Source organism: Carcharodon carcharias, chromosome 12 (assembly GCF_017639515.1).
Source record: "Carcharodon carcharias isolate sCarCar2 chromosome 12, sCarCar2.pri, whole genome shotgun sequence".
In the NCBI taxonomy this organism is placed as follows: domain Eukaryota; kingdom Metazoa; phylum Chordata; class Chondrichthyes; order Lamniformes; family Lamnidae; genus Carcharodon; species Carcharodon carcharias.
The window spans coordinates 83,245,036-83,262,765 of NC_054478.1; the positions used below are offsets into that span (position 1 = coordinate 83,245,036).

A 17,730-nucleotide genomic window follows, 5' to 3' on the forward strand; every position below is an offset into this window, starting at 1 on the left:
CACTTGATACTCTTTCGAGTACAAACCTGTTTCCATCTGTTTCAGATGAAGTCACATTGTTCCATAGTTTGCCATTGTGAGATTTGAACACTTGATCTGGGGGTTACAAACCCAATACCATAACCACTTGGCTATTTAGCCATTGTGAGATTTGAACTCATGATCTTGGGGTTAACAAACCCCGTACCATAACCACTTGGCTATTTAGGCCAAGCGAAGTTACATTGTTTGCCATTGTGAGATTTGAACTCTTGATCTTGGGGTTAACAAACCCAGTACCATAACCACTTGGCTATTTAGGCCAAGCCCACTAGAGCTATACCTTGAGTGCCCTACCATCCATTCTTAATTAGCACATTCGTTTAGATAATATCACCAACTTCAACACCTGTGTTCTTTTGTCTGGGACATCTTTTGATTATTGCTCCTATCACTGCTTGCTTGTCCCTACAACCACACCAACCCCCCTCCACTTCTCTCCCCCCACCTTAAACCAGCTTATATTTCACCCCTCTCCTTGGATTCACCCAGTTCTGCTAAGGGTCATGAGGACTCGAAACGTCAACTCTTTTCTTCTCCGCCGATGCTGCCAGACCTGCTGAGTTTTTCCAGGTAATTCTGTTTTTGTTTTGGATTTCCAGCACCCGCAGTTTTTTGTTTTTATCTCACATTCAACTAACGTTAACTGCAAAATTTCCTGTGAATATAGAGGCAAACTCCAATCTATGTCTCTGACTTCCACAGAAATGCCCAAGCCTCCAGGGTTTTACAATAGATCAATACTTCAGAGTACCTTTAAATTTACACGGCTTTTGTAACCATTTGCAAGGACAGATGTATCTCATTTCCACAGTTTGTCACATGAGTTTGAGTTTCAAGTGCCAATCACTTCCCGACCGCAGACAGCTTTACTATAAATTCATCCAAATCTATTAATCGTCAACGAGAACAAGCATATCTGCCATGAAAGCGATCCTACACCTAACCCACCCCATTATTAATCAAAAACAGAATTACCTGGAAAAACTCAGCAGGTCTGGCAGCATCGGCGGAGAAGAAAAGAGTTGACGTTTCGAGTCCTCATGACCCTTCGACAGAACTTGAGTTCGAGTCCAGGAAAGAGCTGAAATATGCCTGTCTCTTTATGGGGTATGTGGAACATTCCTTGTTGCAGTCCTACTCCGGCCCCCTTCCACAACTCTTTCTCCGGTACATCGATGATTATTTCGGTGCTGCTTCATGCTCTCGTCAGGACTTGGAAAAATTTATTAATTTTGCTTCCAATCTCCACCCCTCCATCATTTTCACGTGGTCCATCTCTGACACTTCCCTTCCCTTCCTTGACCTCTCTGTCTCAATCTCTGGTGATAGACTGTCCACCAATATCCATTACAAACCCACCGACACCCACAGCTATCTCGACTACAGCTCCTCACACCCCACTTCCTGTAAGGACTCCATCCCATTCTCTCAGTTCCTTCGCCTCCGTCGCATCTGTTCCGATGATGCTACATTCAAAAACAGTTCCTCTGACATGTCCTCCTTCTTCCTTAACCGAGGTTTTCCACCCACGGTCGTTGACAGGGCCCTCAACCGTGTCCGGCCCATCTCCCGCGCATCCGCCCTCACTCCTTCTCCTCCCTCCCAGAAACATGACAGGGTCCCCCTTGTCCTCACTTATCACCCCACCAGCCTCCGCATTCAAAGGATCATCCTCCGCCATTTCCGCCAACTCCAGCATGATGCCACTACCAAACACATCTTCCCTTCACCCCCCTTATCGGCATTCCGTAGGGATCGCTCCCTCCGGGACACCCTGGTCCACTCCTCCATCACCCCCTACTCCTCAACCCCCTCCTATGGCACAACCCCTTGCCCACGCAAAAGATGCAACACCTGCCCCTTCACTTCCTCTCTCCTCACCGTCCAAGGACCCAAACACTCCTTTCAAGTGAAGCAGCATTTCACTTGCATTTCCCCCAACTTAGTCTACTGCATTCGTTGCTCCCAATGTGGTCTCCTCTACATTGGAGAGACCAAACGTAAACTGGGCGACCGCTTTGCAGAACACCTGCGGTCTGTCCACAAGAATGACCCAAACCTCCCTGTCGCTTGCCATTTTAACACTCCACCCTGCTCTCTTGCCCACATGTCTGTCCTTGGCTTGCTGCATTGTTCCAGTGAAGCCCAACGCAAACTGGAGGAACAACACCTCATCTTCCGACTAGGGACTTTACAGCCTTCCGGACTGAATATTGAATTCAACAACTTTAGGTCGTGAGTCCCCTCCCCCATCCCCACCCCCTTTCTGTTTCCCCCTTCCTTTTTTTTTTCCCAATAAATTATAAAGATTTTCCTTTTCCCACCTATTTCCATTATATATAAAAAAAACCCACTAGAGCTATACCTTGAGTGCCCTACCATCCATTCTTAATTAGCACATTCGTTTAGATAATATCACCAACTTTAACTTTAACACCTATGTGTTCTATTGTACTATTGTTGTTGACATCTTTTGATGATCTGCTTCTATCACTGCTTGTTTGTCGCTACAACCACACCAACCCCCTCCACCTCTCTGTCTCTCTATCTCTCCGCCCCCCACACACACACCTTAAACCAGCTTATATTTCAGCTCTTTCCTGGACTCGAACTCAAGTTCTGTCGAAGGGTCATGAGGACTCGAAACGTCAACTCTTTTCTTCTCCGCCGATGCTGCCAGACCTGCTGAGTTTTTCCAGGTAATTCTGTTTTTGTTTTGGATTTCCAGCATCCGCAGTTTTTTTGTTTTTACCATTATTAATCAACCCTGACTGAGCAACGCCCTTTCAACTGACATTAAGATCACAGCCCGGAAAGAAAAGGCGAGAAACACAAATCCTTGGGCCTAGAACGAGAGGGAGCAGCACTTCCCATTGGGAATGGCTTCCTACATGGAGGGGACGGAGCATTCCCCACCCCCCCCCCCCCCCCACGGCGCTCCTGCGAGGCAAAGACACAGCCTCTCGCCTGACGGTCACTTACCGCTGCTGCGGCCGGCACCAGTTTAGCGGCGGTGAACATGGCAGCGGTGAAAAGGGGTCAAATCCGGACAGTGCCCAGGCGAAACCTGCGGGGAAAGGACAAACTGAGTGACAGCACAACGTTCATACGAAAGTCAGAGAAACGAACAGTATTTAGAGGAGAGGGTGTAAACTAATATTTTCGGAGCGGTAACGATTAATTCCACCCGCCCTGAACCCAGCTCTACCTACCGGCAAAAAAAAAACCCAGAGCAAGAATCCGCGCAGGCGTCTCAGTGCATTGAGGAAACCGCCTGGATCGGGAGAAGGACTGGCCAAGGTCAGCTCAGCTCAGCTGTACATTTACTGTCATAAAAACCATTAAATCTGTGTCTTATTAAATGCATCTTTCACAAAGAGCTCAAAAGGAGCTCACAATCAACTACTTGGAATTGCAGCAACATTGTTTCTGGCCAAAACAGGTTTCCGAATGTTTAGATTTTTTTTAAATATTTAAAATTAAAATGTTTTACCTCAACACGCTTTTTTCTGCTTTAGTTTTTAGGTAGCTCTATCGGAGATGACCACTGCTTAAAATACTCGTTGCTGACCAACAATTGATACGTTTCACAGCACTCCAACAAGATTTGCAAAAATTCAGAAAAATATTGGTTGAATCACAGTTGAAGTACTATAGGGAGTTCTGGTCTCCATGCTACACGAAGGATATCGAAAGGCTACTTAACAGTTGTGAAGTTGATAATAAAATATAATTTTTCAGAACGTTATTGGAACTTATTGTAAGATAGGAATAGTGTGCGTTTCTGTGTGGGACTTAATTGAATTAAAGACAGCTGGTCTGAGGGCTTTGATGTATCAAGAGAAGCTAGGTTTGAAATGTTAAATGGATAAACATGGTTGAAGTTTTAGAATGTGAGGTGTAAAGGGAAAAGTTGCATTTTCAGATAAACCAGAGTAACTTGAATTTCAAAAGAGGTGATAAAATGTTACACTTAACCAGAAGGCAAACTGTGTTTGTTTTTCCCAAAGCTTACTGATAAAATGGAATATTTTTATCATTAAAGTAAGGTTGAAAAGACATACTGCGACAATGGGATTTACACTAAAGAGGAAGAAAACCTCATCTCCTTTATACAGGTGTGTTGTAAGAGGAAGGAATTCTAAGATCTAACAAGTGTGAAAAGCCTCTAGCCTCTAAGCTTCAAATTGCTGTCTACACAAACTGAAGTGAAGAAAACTCACTCTGAACAGTCAAATTCAAAGTATCGTGTTACTTTGCCTGGGTCTTTTAAAATCTGTGTTTTACTCTTGCCTTAATGGAGGTGTAACTGGGAGTTAGATTAACTTGGGGAGCTAGGAGTTAGCATAGTAGTAATTTGTAAATCTATATGTGCTTAAAATAATTGTTTTTATTAATAAAGGTTTAATTTAATTTTGTAAGACTCGGTGGTCTTATTACTACTGAATTCAAGGCATGCATCTCAAAATAACTACAAATTGTAAAATAGCTGCGGCAGTTGTTTTAAGTTTCCCTCTGGGATTTGAACAGATCAGCATTTACCATTCGCTGTGCCATAATCAAAGTGCCTTCAGATGTTGTTACTACATTTAAGGCACTATATAAATGCAAGATGTTGTTGCTAAAGTACAATAAAAAGTACAGAGAAGATTTAAAGGTTGTTACCAAATCTGGGGATACAATTATCAGGAATGATTGAGCAAGTTTGGGGTTCTTCTCTGGAAAAGAGGAGAACTTGTAGAGTTCTTTAAGATTACGAAGGGTTTGATAGGGTGGATGTGGAGAAATTGTTTCCTTTTGTTGGTGAGTGCAAAACAAGGGGAATAAAAGTATGATAGTCAGTAACAGATGTAGCTAGGACCAGCAGAGAATATACTTAACATTTACATGGAATGATACTGAAAACAGTTGAGAGAGAAAAGGATCAATGTATTATTGTGCACAGATAACTGAAAGTTAATGATTAATGCACAGAAGTCATAGCCAAGACAAGCCAGTTATTGCATTACATCAATAGAACCATTCAGTGCAAATTAAAGGACACCATTCAGTTGTAACACAGGTTATTGGTTAGACCACATCTGGAGTTCAGCATCCAGTTTTGATCACCTCACACAATAAGTGATGTAACAGTTTTGGGAAAGGTTCAGAGGAGAGCGAGGAGAGTAAACCTTGGTTACTCAAATAAACTTAAAGATCTGGGGTTATTTACTTTAGAGCAGTGTAGAGTGTCACAATGATGTGACTTAAACATGAGTGATATTAATCTGTAATTCCACTGGCTGACCAAACATACTGAACTGTTTAAAAAGGGCTTTTTAAAGACAAGAAAAGATGGCCACTACAAATCACCTAAATCTGGTATTGCCAGTGACCAGATTCTGGAAAGTTTCAATGTGGAATACAATTCAGTATGCTATGACAACCTTCTCTAGAACTTCACACCTGAAGATGTCAAGAACTACTTCAAAGCGAAATGGACTAGACATAGCATTTATATTTCTATGAGACTACCTCTCCAGCAGAAACAGAAAGTCTGCTAGAACAATAGTGACATGAAAGATATTTTCCTATCTCATCAAGATGGATAATGACTCATTTCGGGGTTATGGCTTGGACTTTACAGAATATACTCAAGAGCCCGGCCATGAAACAAAAACACTGCCGGTTCTGACATCAGATATACAAACACCTTCTGAAACCATTAAGGGGAGAGGGAGAGGTCATGTGACTGAAGTAGCCATTTTTGAAACTTCTTTAACACACGCTGCTAAAGACAGAAGCAGAGAGTAGTTTGGGAAAACTGCCAGTGTAGTAGTAAGGAGCTCCCTTCCCTCCTATCCCATGTTGAGGCACCATATCTTACTGTTTACAAATCCTGCACAGAGGTAATGAATTTTCCATAGATAGGAACCTCAGGTGCAAAACTCATCAGCTTCCAGAAGAGTCAGACCACAAATTAAAAAGAAAATATCTCCAGCAATTGCAGTTACATGGGCTTCAACTCAACTCCTGGAATCTAACAGACCTTCGAAAAATTTCTGCTGCAGCCACAGCGACACAGCCAAGGACTCAAACAGTGAACTCTCAATTTCTTTATCTTTCAGCATTGAATTTCAATTTGTCTAAGAAAGTAACTACCTAACTTGTATATTTCTGCATGCTTGTGTGTGAATGTAGGTTGCAAAAGGTTTACCTTTTCAAATATTTTGCTATCTTTACCTGGATGGGATTTTGCTCAATAAGAATTTTAAACTCAAGAAAGCCTGCCAGACTTGTTTCTTTGCAATCAGTATGAAATAGTTAAACATAGACATTGAGTAAATACCTTCATCCTTCTAAATCCACTAGAAAACCTGTTACCGTCATCTTTACCTGCTCACATGGCCATAACAGAAATTTGGGGGCTCATCCAGGATTGAATTCACAGATAACAAGAATAATTTGAACTTGCATACTAATGAAAGAATTGGAGCGGGGGAACTAAATTAAACCTTAGGCAGAAATGTAAAAAGTCCAGACCGGGCTTTGTATACGTTGCTACAGTACTAACAAAAATGTTCACATTTAACACCAGTGCCCATCTAGAACAGATAGAAATTATTTTTGAGAATCTAAAGGTTATGTCCATTGAGAAGTTAAAAAATATAACGAACGAATTGGAATTAGAGTTACCCTCCTAATGTTCCTTTTCAACTCCCACCAATCCTTCTATTTCCTCTCACAGTTCTCATTGGAACGTTTCCTCCATGAGACCTAACTTATTGCATGCTTTATCCATTAACCAAAGAGTCACCTCTGCTCGACCTATCATCATCAATGTCATAAGTTGCTCCCTTACAGAAACACTGATTTTTACCAGACATGGGAAGGAGATGGTGGAACTGCTAAAACACCATGGGCCTGCATCAGGCAGGCTCCCTGGCATCTTCCTGCCATCAGCCGATTTTTGCAAAAGTTGCCGGAGTGGTGGATCACTGGCTGACTGATCTGAGATGCGCAGATACTTAGCACACTTAAGGACCCAATAGACTTGGATTTTCCCAGGTGATTCTAACCTTACCAGTGGCACGTGGTTCAGAGGCTCACCTACTGGAACAAGGCAAGCTATCAGCACCAGCAGAGTTGAGGGATAAATGGCCTCCTTCCCCATCGTAACAATTCTATGATCTGTAAAGAGTTTGCAGTGTGTGTCAGGCTATTACGTTGGGTGACTCTGCAGAAGGTGGGGCTAAAGTGATTTGCTGCTGGAAAGGTGTCTCCTAGGTCCTAAGTAACCACTGGCAGCAGTAGAATTTAGAAGAATGAGAGACAACTTAATTGAAACCTTTAAGATCCTGAGGGGTCTTGACAGGGTGGATGTTTTCCCTTGTGGGAGAATCTGGAACTAAGGGTCACTGTTTAAAAATAACCGGTCGCTCATTTAAGGCAGAGATGAGGAGAAATTCTTTCTCTCAGAGGGTTGTGAGCCTTGAGCTCTCCATCAAAAGGTGGTGGAAGTAGTGACTTTGAATATTTTTAAGGCAGAGCTAGATAGATTTTTGATTAATAAGGGGTGTGAAAGGTTATCGGAGGTAGGCAGGAAGATGGAGTTGAGGTTAGACCAGCCATGATCTTATTGAATGGTAGAGCAGGCTTGAGGGGTCAAATGGCCTACTCCTGCTCCTAATTCATATGTTCATATGTAAGATAAAGGTCCCTGGGAGGCCCAAGTTATGGAAAGTTCACCTGGTGATAGGATTAGTGCTTTCAGGCTCAGATGCTTCCAGTGAGGAGGAGAGTGGCTCAGAGATGGATGAACAGCCACATGTAGCTGTGCAGTGGCCAGGGGAGCTCCAGCAGCATGAAGAAGTCATTGGAGATGGAGGAGGAGGGTGCATGGGGCAACAAGGACAGCTTGGTGTCTACCTGATTCAGACGGTATCCCAGCAGAGGCTCAGCTTCATTGAGACATCTGAACACCAATGTCAACACAAACTGCACCTTTTCAGGGAGGTGGTGGTAGACCTATATGGCATAATAGAACAGGAGTCGATACCACCGGAAAATGGCAACCACCCAATGCCTGTCACCTTAAAGGTAATGTTTAACCAACTTTTTTGCCAGAGGATTGGTCCAGGAACCATGTGGCATCTCTCAGTCAGCTGCCCTTTACCGAAGAAAAGAGATCATGGATGCCACATATTATCAGGCTGCCCAATATATCAAGTTCACAACAGGTAAGGCGAGTCAGCCCTAGAGGGCATGCACCTTCGGGGCCATGGTTGGGTTTCCCCAGTTGCAAAGGGTCATTTGCTGTAGTCACATAGTCATCAAGTCTCCCTTACAGCAGCCGTCCCCTTTGTTAACAGGAAGGGCTTTCCACTCGTTCACTGTTCAAGTCATGTGTGACTATTATAAACACTTCATGCAGCTGTGTGCGAGGTTTCCAAGAAGCTGCCATGACTCCTACATCCTTAGATAATCAAAATTGCTTCAGCTCTTCAGGGTACCCGAGCGCCTTCGTGGCTGGATCTTGCAGGTCAAGGGGTATCTACCGAAGTCATGGCTTCTGACCCCTGTATGCAATCCCAACACACAGGCAGGGGACAAATCTAACCACTGCCAATGAAGCTTTGATGCCTTGATAGATCTGGGGAGCCCAGTGTTCCGGACAGGGGAGGGGATAAACTGAAGCCCCAATTCCCCTTCTCTTCTGTCTGTAATTAGTGTAGTTTACTTTACTGCTGTTGTGTGTTCCCAAACCCCAAATAGGGTTTGAACAATTTAAAGTCACCAGCAGCACTTACACGGATTTAAACAAGGAGTATTATTAATTATAATAAAATAAAAGCAAAAAAACTGTGGATGCTGGAAATCCAAAACAAAAATAAAAATACCTGGAAAAACTCAGCAGGTCTGGAATATTATTATCTGGAGTATTATTTATTCACACACTCACCACGGAAAGTCTGTGCTATGGCAATCACACAACATATATCCAAGAAAGATGCAATTAAAAAAAGTACAGCACTTCCACAAGTATTAAAACCAAACAGACTGGTTAACAGTTCATTCGTCTTTGAGACTCCAGTGAATGAGGGAGCTTTTCCCATTCTGGAGTTGAAGTTCAGGTAAATTCAGATGGCTGGGGTCAGATTCTGGATTAACTGCGCGATTCCTTTGAGGTAAAGACTCTATGGTTGTTGTAACCGAAGGTCCAATTTCTTTACAGATTAACTCGGAGCTTTTTGGAAACAAGCTGGAGGAGGCTTTTAAAAGACTTTATGTCTCACAATTCTTGAAAGCAAGATGGCACACTCTTTCTCTGGTATTGTTGATGTTGGTCTACAGACTCTTCCAGAGCAGGAAGGGCTTTGGAGTAAAAGATTTTCAGTTTCATAGAACAGCTTCAATCACAGCATTAATGGCAAATGGTGGTCTTTCACTGAGAAAGAAGTAGTTTCAGTCGCATGGTCAAAAGCCATTGATAGTCAATGGAAGGTAAATGGTCTTTTGCACTTCAATGGTGGATAGCTGGTTTCAATAGCTCTCCTTTGTTACATGGCAAAGCTGGAATCATGGGGCAGAATCATCCCAGATTTGCACTAAATGCAGTAGCGGGCAGGAAAAAGAATGTTTTATCTGCTAACCGCAATGGCAGCTTTTCATGTCAAGTCGTCCCAATCCTGCCTCATTAATCATGCGTTCCCATGAAGCACGCTGTTTTGCTGGTACGCAGCCTCGTCAGTTCATCACCTCGCTGCTTCCTCATGCCGGGTGCCATTTTTAAAGTGCAGCCCACATCTCAATGCTTCCAGCCCAGGACCGCTGCACAAAAGACATGGCCCTGAAAGGCAAGAAGACTGCAGCCCCCAATTCAGTGATGCATCACTGGGACACCTTCTGGACATCATAGGAGCCGGCCATGATGTCCTCTACTCCCTCTGTGGCCACAAGAGGCCCATCAGTGTCATCATTCCAGCTTGCGAGGCGATGACAGATGTTATCAGTGCCAACGCTGTACAGAAGAGGTCAGCCATCCCGTGCAGAAAACAGATGAATGATCTCATTCGTGCCGCCAGGGTAAAATGAGGCAAAGATTAGTGGTAAGCCAGAGGATTGGGAAAGTTTTCAAAACCAACAAAAGGTAACCAAAAAAAATAGAGGGAGAAAATAAACTTTGAGGGTAAACTAGCAAGTAATATAAAAACAGACAGTCAGAGCTTCTGTAAACATATAAAAAGAGAGAGGCCAAAGTGAACATTGGCCCCTTAGGGAATGAGGCTGGAGAAATGTTAATGGGGAACCAGGAAATGGCAGAGGAATCAATACTTTGCATCAGTCTTCGTGGTAGAAGATACTAATAGCATTCCAAAATTACTAAATAATCAAGGGGCAAAAGCGGCGGTGGAAATAAATAAAATAACTATTACTAGCAAAAAATTACTAAGGAAACTAATGGGGTTAAATGCCAATAAGTCCCCAGACCTAATGGGTTGTATCCTAGGATATTAAAGGAATAGATACACAAATAGTGGATACACTGGTAGTAATCTTCCAAGAATCCTTAGATTCTGGAAAAGTTCCAGAAGATTGGAGAACTGCCAATGTAATGCCCTTGTTAAAAAAGGGAGAGAGACAAAAACAGGTAACAATAGGCCAGTTAGCTTAACATTTGTCATTGAGAAAATGTTAGAGTCTATTATAAAGGATGTAATAGTAGAGCATTTAGAAATGCATAATCTAATCAAGCAGAGTCAATATGGCTTCATGAAAGGAAATCATGCCTGAAAAATTTATTAGAATTCTTTGAGGAGGTAACAAACAGGATAGATAGGGGAACCAATAGATGTAATATATTTGGATTTCCAAAAGGCCTTTGATAAGGTACCGCACATAAGGCTACTAATAAAATAAGAGCCCATGGTGTTGGACGTAAAATATTAGCATGAATAGAGGATTGGCTATCTAATAGAAGACAGAGTTGGGATAAGGGGGTCATTTTCTGGGTGGCAACCTGCAACTGGTGAAGTGCCACAGGGATCAGTGTTGTGGCCTCAATTATTTACAATACATATTCATGTCTTGGATGAGGGAAGTGAATGTACTATCACCAAATTTGTGAATGACACAAAAATAGATGGGAAGGCAAGTGGTGAGGGTGGCACAAAGAGTCTACAGGGGGATATAGGCAGGTTAAGTGAGTGGGCAAAAACTTGGTAGATGGAATATAATGTGGGAAAATGTGAGGTTATGCACTTTGACAGGAAGAAAAGAGCTGAATATTATTTAAATGGAGAAAGACTGCAGAAAGCTAGAGCACAGAGGGATTTGGGGGTCCTTGTGCACGAATCCCAAAAAGCTAGCATACAAGTTCAGCAGGTAATAGGGAAGGTAAATTGAATGTTGGCCTTTATTTCAAACAGAATGGAGTAAAAACATAGAGAAGTCTTGCTAAAACTATACAAGGCACTAGTTAGACCACATCTAGAATACTGTGAACAGTTTGGGTCCCTTTATCTAAGGAAAGATATACTGACTTTGGAGGCAGTCCAGAGAAGGTTGACTAGGTTGATCCTGGAGGGATTTTCTTATGAGGAGACGTTGAGTAGGTTGGGCCTGTACTCATTGGAGTTTAGAAGAATGAGAGGCGACCTTATTGAAACATATAAGATTCTTAGGGGGCTTGACAGGGTAGATGTTGAGAGATTGTTTCCTCTTGTGGGAGAGTCTAGGACCAGAGGGCATATTCTTAGAGTAAGGGGTCACCATTTAAGACAGAGATGAGGAGGAATTTCTTCTCTGAGAGGTTAGTAAACCTGTGGAATTCTTTACCGCGGAGGGCTATAGAGGCTGGGTCATCAAGTATGTTCAAGGCTGAGATAGACAGATTTTTAATCAGTAAGGGAATGAATGATTATGGGGAAAAGGCAGGAAGTGGAGTAGAGGATTATCAGATCAGCCATGATCTCATTGAACGGCGGGGCAGACTCGATGGGCTGAATGGCCTACTTCTGCTCCTACGTCTTATATAGTCTTATGGTAATCACTGCAAACTCACACACTCACAAGCCCATCACACTTTCACTGGCATCTCACTCACTGCCAACTCAAGGGACATCACCACTCACTGTCTCACACAAACCCTCACATCTCCATCTGACCTCTGGAGACTGTCTCCTCAGCCCTCATTCTCTTGAGGCCACTTGCACAGATCAACATGTGTGCCCACATATCCTGGGACACCCCCCTTCCCCACTAATGCCCTAGCCCCTTCCCTTGAGGCCAATTCTCACCCTTCCCCAAGAAAGCCCTAGCCCTGCAGCCATTGAAAAGCCATTGATAATCAGCCTTATGGCTGGTCTCATAAGTATAGACCTGCTCGTGAGTCCCCCTAAAAGTGATGTGTTGCTGCCTGTGAACCCTGGAGCTGATGACTGCGATTGCTGCCCGAAGCAAGGTAGGCAAACAAACCTCAAAGTCCTGAATGAATTGCAGCCCGCCAAGTGCATGTCGTTTATGTTCAGTTGTGAAATATCCCGACGTGCTCAAATGATCCATTGTGAGGGATGATTTTGGCGAGCTGGGCTTAACAATGACATGCAGTTGTTTTACAATGAAGTTCCCGACATGCAGTGGCCAGAAACGCGGCCCAGCATTGACAGATGGAGCAGACGATTGTAAACTGGTTTCACAATGGCCTGAAACTGATTTTTGGCCTTCCTCCCATATTGTCAGCTCACATCCGCCTTGACACCTGACGCCAGCAGACATGGAAAATTCCACCCATAGAATCTAGGAGTCTATTGTCTCTGGTTTTGGAATAAGCTTTGACAATAGCAAATGTGAAATTCCACAGAGGAGTGCTGTTTAGGGGGAGAGCCCCACCCATTATAATCCAATTCGGAACTTTCCAGAAAGCTTGTTAGAAAGTTGAAGTTGCAAATCACCTGAACCCTTTGCAGTCAACTTTAAAGTTCATCAGAGTACAAAAGGAATACAGTTTTCAAAAATTTATAATATCTTCATGTCTGTATTGACATGGCACCAGCAATTTGCACCCTGAAGTGTATCGCACATGATTGTCCATTGCACAATCTGGTGCTCCAGAGGGTATTAGCACTGGAGCCAAAGGAGGATCCTGAGAGCCTTTCCTCAGAGGAGGAGGATAATCATGAGCTGCCTGGACAGGTGCCAGTCGATGAAGGTGATGGCAGGGGGCCCAGGCAACAGGCCAAGCAGAGAGAATCATGACTCTGATCAACAGATGTTTCACTTGAGCACAAGTGGAGAGGGATACAAAGCCAACAATTTCTCTCCCAGAGGTGTAGCTCATGGCCAGTTATCAGAGACCCTCAGCATCTCTGTGTGCCCATAATCATTATGTGCAAAGGCCTTCATCAAAACAGGTGCTCACAAGTCCCTCACCTTTATAGACCCATCCTCATGGATTTAACATCTGGCTCATGTCAATTGTTGCCTTGAAGTAAACAATTCATTATGGATTGCATTTCAACAACCTTTTCTTTCATTAAACATTACACAGGTTTGCAGGTTACAAAATAATATCACCCAGTAAACCCCATGTGCCAATCCATGCATTTAGCCGCATACTTTCAGTAACTTCTATAAGGTAAAAACAAAATATTGTGAATGCTGGAACTCTGAAACAATAACAGAAAACGCTGGATAAACTCAGCAGGTCTAACAGCATCTGTGGAGAGAAAACAGAGTTAAAACTTCCAAGTCCGTATGACTCTTCTTCAGAGCTAAAGCGAAGTAAAAATGTAATGAAATTTATACTGTTTAAGGGGGTGGAGCAGTTGAAGCTGGATAGAAGGTCAGTGATAGGTGGGGGCAAAGGAGAGATTGACAAAGATGTCAGGAAAAAAAGGATAAAGGGGTGTTAATGGTAATGGTACTGGCTAAAGGAAATGCTGATGTTGGCATTAAGGTCAGAAAGCAGAATGTGATAATAGCAGGACAAGGGTAAGCACTCTGGAAGAACAACATGAACAAGTGACAGATGGCCCTTGTGGGGATGGGGTGGGGGGAGAAGACGGTGGTGGGGAAAATATTGAAAATAGGATAAAAGGTCGGGATAAAACAATGAATAAAAATGAAAATAAATAAAAATAAATACAATTGGATAAAAATTTTAAAAATTAAAATGAAAGTTGAAAAAAGGGAATGAAAAAGGAGTGAGGATGGAAGAGAGAGTTCATGGTCTGAAGTTGTTGCACTCAATGTTAAGTCTGGAAGGCTGTAAAGTGCCTAATCAGAAGATGAGGTGCTGTTCCTCCAGTTTGCGTTGAGCTTCACTGGAACATTGCAGCAGGCCAAGGATGGAAATGTGGGCATGAGAGCAGGATGGTGTGTTGAAAATGCCAAGTGACAGGAAAGTCTGGGTCATGCTTGCAGACAGACAAAAGGTGTTCCGCAAAATGGTCACTCAGTCTGTGTTTGGTCCCTCCAACTTAGAGGAGACCACATTGGGAGCAGTGAATGGAGTAGACCAAATTGAAGGAGGTGTAAGTGAAGCATTGCTTCACCTGAAAGGCGTGTTTGGACCCTTGGACAGTGAGGAGGGAGGAGGTGAAGGGCCAAGTGTTGCACCTTCTGCGATTGCATGGGAAGGAGCCGTGGGAGGGGGATGAGGTGTTGGGGTGATGGAGAAGTGGACCAGGATGTCCCGGAGAGAACGGTCCATATGGAATGTCGACCGGGGTGGTGGTGAAGGGAAGATGTGTTTGGTGGTAGCATCATGCTGGGGTTGGCGGAAATGGTGGAGGAAGATCCTTTAAATGCAAAGGCTGGTGGAGTGAAAAGTGAGGACAAGGGGGATCCTATCGTGGTTCTGGGAGGGAGAGGAAGGTGTGAGGGAAGAAGCACGGGAGATGGATTGGACACGGATGAGGGCCCTGTCAACCACAATAGGTGGTAAACCTCGGTTAAGGAAGAAGGAAGACATATCAGAAACATCGTTTTGGAAAGTGGCATCATTGGAACAGATGAGACGGAGGCGAAGGAACTGAGAGTATGGAATGGAGTCCTTACAGGAAGTAGGGTGTGAGGAGCTGTAGTAGAGGTAGCTGTGGAGTCAGTGGGCTTGTAATGAATATTGGTGGACAGTCTGTCACCAGAAATTGAGACAGAGAGGCCAAGGAAGGGAAGGGAAGTGTCAGAGATGGACCATGTGAAGGTGATGGAGGCGTGAAAATTGGAAATAAAATTGAAAAATTTTTCCAGGTCCAGATGAGAGCATGAAGCGGCACTGAAACACGGTACCGAAAAAAGAGTTTTGGGAGGGTGCCTGAGTAGGACCTTTTAAGTAGAGTGCTTTTTCTGTACCTTGAGTTGACATGAAGGCAGACTGCTGTCTTTTTTACTCAGGTGCAATAAATGGCTGTGTCCTGACTCCTCAGGGTACCTGAACCCTACTGGCTCCTGGCACATTTGGGACCAGCTATACATGTGCAGGGGTTGCTTCAGTAATCAGAGCAGAATCCAGCATTTGTATCACAATTGAAGGGGATGAAGATGTTGTCTTCAACTGTGATGCGCTCTCAGAGGAGCTCCCATTACCTGAAACCTGCTCCTCCTCCTCTGCCCTTTGAGGCCTCACATTAACTCCTTGGCCACCTGGAGGGATTGTGCTCCTGGCAATGGGGAAATACATGGCTGGCCCAACTCACCCATTCCATTGACCTATGATGAGGTAATGCTTTGGATATCTGCTCCCAACCCCTGTATTCAGTCAGTGCTACACTCCATCCGTCTCAATACATTCACATGCCAGAGAAATGGAGCTGCTCATATCACGAATACAATCCTCCATTACTTTTGCATGGGAAAGCAAAGCACACTCTCTTGCAACACTCCCAGATGCTCCTGCACCCGGCCACTTTTCCTGCAGCTGCTGCATGGCTGATGACTTCAGAGGCACATCATCACGGCCTGACTCAGCATGTGTCTGGTCCCCTGCAGTACTCCGGCTGCTGGCACCATTGGCACTCTCTGTCTCTGCTATCTCCTCCAGCAATTGTGAAGTGCCCTCTCCACTATGCCCCAGGACACTAGCCGATGTAACAATTCTCACCGGTGTGGTAGTCTCTGTGCTGGTGCCTGCCTCGCTGAAATGATGTGACGCAGGTGACAGTTCAGGCCCCTCAGGTGTGAGAGGGGGCATCTGCACTTCCTCATGGTGTCCATGTTCTGATGATGCTGAAATTAACAACAAGGACAGTGGATCAGTTAGCGGCACTCAGTAACACAATTCATCCCTTTCCCCCCCGGCTCATAATGCGCTCAACCTTCAAGAACCTAAGGAGACGAACATTGGTGGGGCGGCAAATAGTCAGAAGGAGGCCCAAACATTACAGGCATACACAGAGAGGCTGGTCAGATGGGCTAAGGAATGCCACATGGAATGTTATGTGGATAAGTGTGAGGTGATGCACTTGGGCAGGACAAACCAGTTACGGGAATACACGAGAAATGGTAGGACCGTGGAAAGTAAGGACGATTAGAGGGACCTTGCTGTGCATGCCAACAGGCCTGTTAAGGTATTGGGACAGGAACATAAGGCGTTTAACAAGGTAAAAGCCATACTTGCGAAGGGTCATGAGGACTCGAAACGTCAACTCTTTTCTTCTCTGCCGATGCTGCCAAACCTGCTGAGTTTTCCAGGTAATTCTGTTTTTGTTTTTGTTTTTGTTTTGGATTTCCAGCATCCGCAGTTTTTTGTTTTTAACCCATACTTGCCTTTGTTGGCCAAGAAATAGAATGTAGGAACAGGGAGGTCATTTTGCAAGTGCAGAAAACGCTGTTGAGGCCACAGCTACACTTCTGCGTTCAGTTGTGATCAGCGCTTCATGGGAGGGATGTGATTGGAGTGGAGAGAGTGCAGAAATTCGTGACCAGGATGCATGCTGGCCTGGAGTGTTGGAGTTATGAGGAAACATAGCATACACTGATGAAATTTGCCGTGGAGCACAGGAGATTGACGAGTGACATTATTGAGCTTCATACCATTATGAGGGGAATAGATCGGGTGGACAGAAAGCAACATTTCCCCTTAGCAGAGGGATGACTAACCTGGTGGCATTTATTTAAGGTAAGGGGCATGAGGTTGATAGGTGAGTTGATGAGGACCTTTTGGACAGAGTAATGTGGGATGCATGGCTGAAAGGGTGGTGGAGACACAAACCCTCCTAAGATGTAATAATTATTTGGATGTGCAGTAGTGATGCCATGGTATACAAAGCCATGGGGATAATGGTCAAAAATGGGATAAGGCGACTTTGGAAGGTGCTAGAGCCACGCATCCTCAAGGGGCTGAGGGACCTTTGTGTGTGACCCACACATCTGACTGTATCGGTCTGTGAATGAGCAGTGTTGTTGCAGTAACAATTGTAACAATCATCAGTGCTTTGGATGGTGAGAAGACAGAGTCGATGGGACTGTGAGCCTCAAAAACCTGGCCACTCCATCCCAGCCTCACGGACACCTGTGGACCTGGGTGCATGGTGGGTTTCTAGCTCCAGGACCTGCTGTTCAAAACAGCTCAAGATGACAAGCTGGGCCTGGCCACCTCCAGTGCATGAATGTTTTTCCTGCAGAACAGGGAAGACCATTTATTGGGGCTTATGCTCATGTACCCTGCACGCGCACACCACACCCCAATCACAATGGTCCATCCGAGGC

General features: G+C 44.2%; 1 protein-coding gene across 1 annotated transcript in view; it reads right to left on the bottom strand.

Annotated features, from left to right (window-relative positions):
• LOC121285323 (ATP synthase F(0) complex subunit C3, mitochondrial-like) overlaps positions 1-6,923 on the bottom strand; it is a 32,150-nt gene extending 25,227 nt beyond the window's left edge. The window contains exons 1-2 of the mRNA XM_041201795.1: positions 6,902-6,923; positions 3,025-3,109 (exon numbers count right to left, since the gene is read on the bottom strand). Coding sequence (XP_041057729.1) covers positions 3,025-3,109; positions 6,902-6,908 — 92 coding nt within the window. The 5' untranslated portion in view covers positions 6,909-6,923. The remainder of the gene's footprint in view (positions 1-3,024; positions 3,110-6,901) is intronic.
• Positions 6,924-17,730: the final 10,807 nt, after the last annotated feature.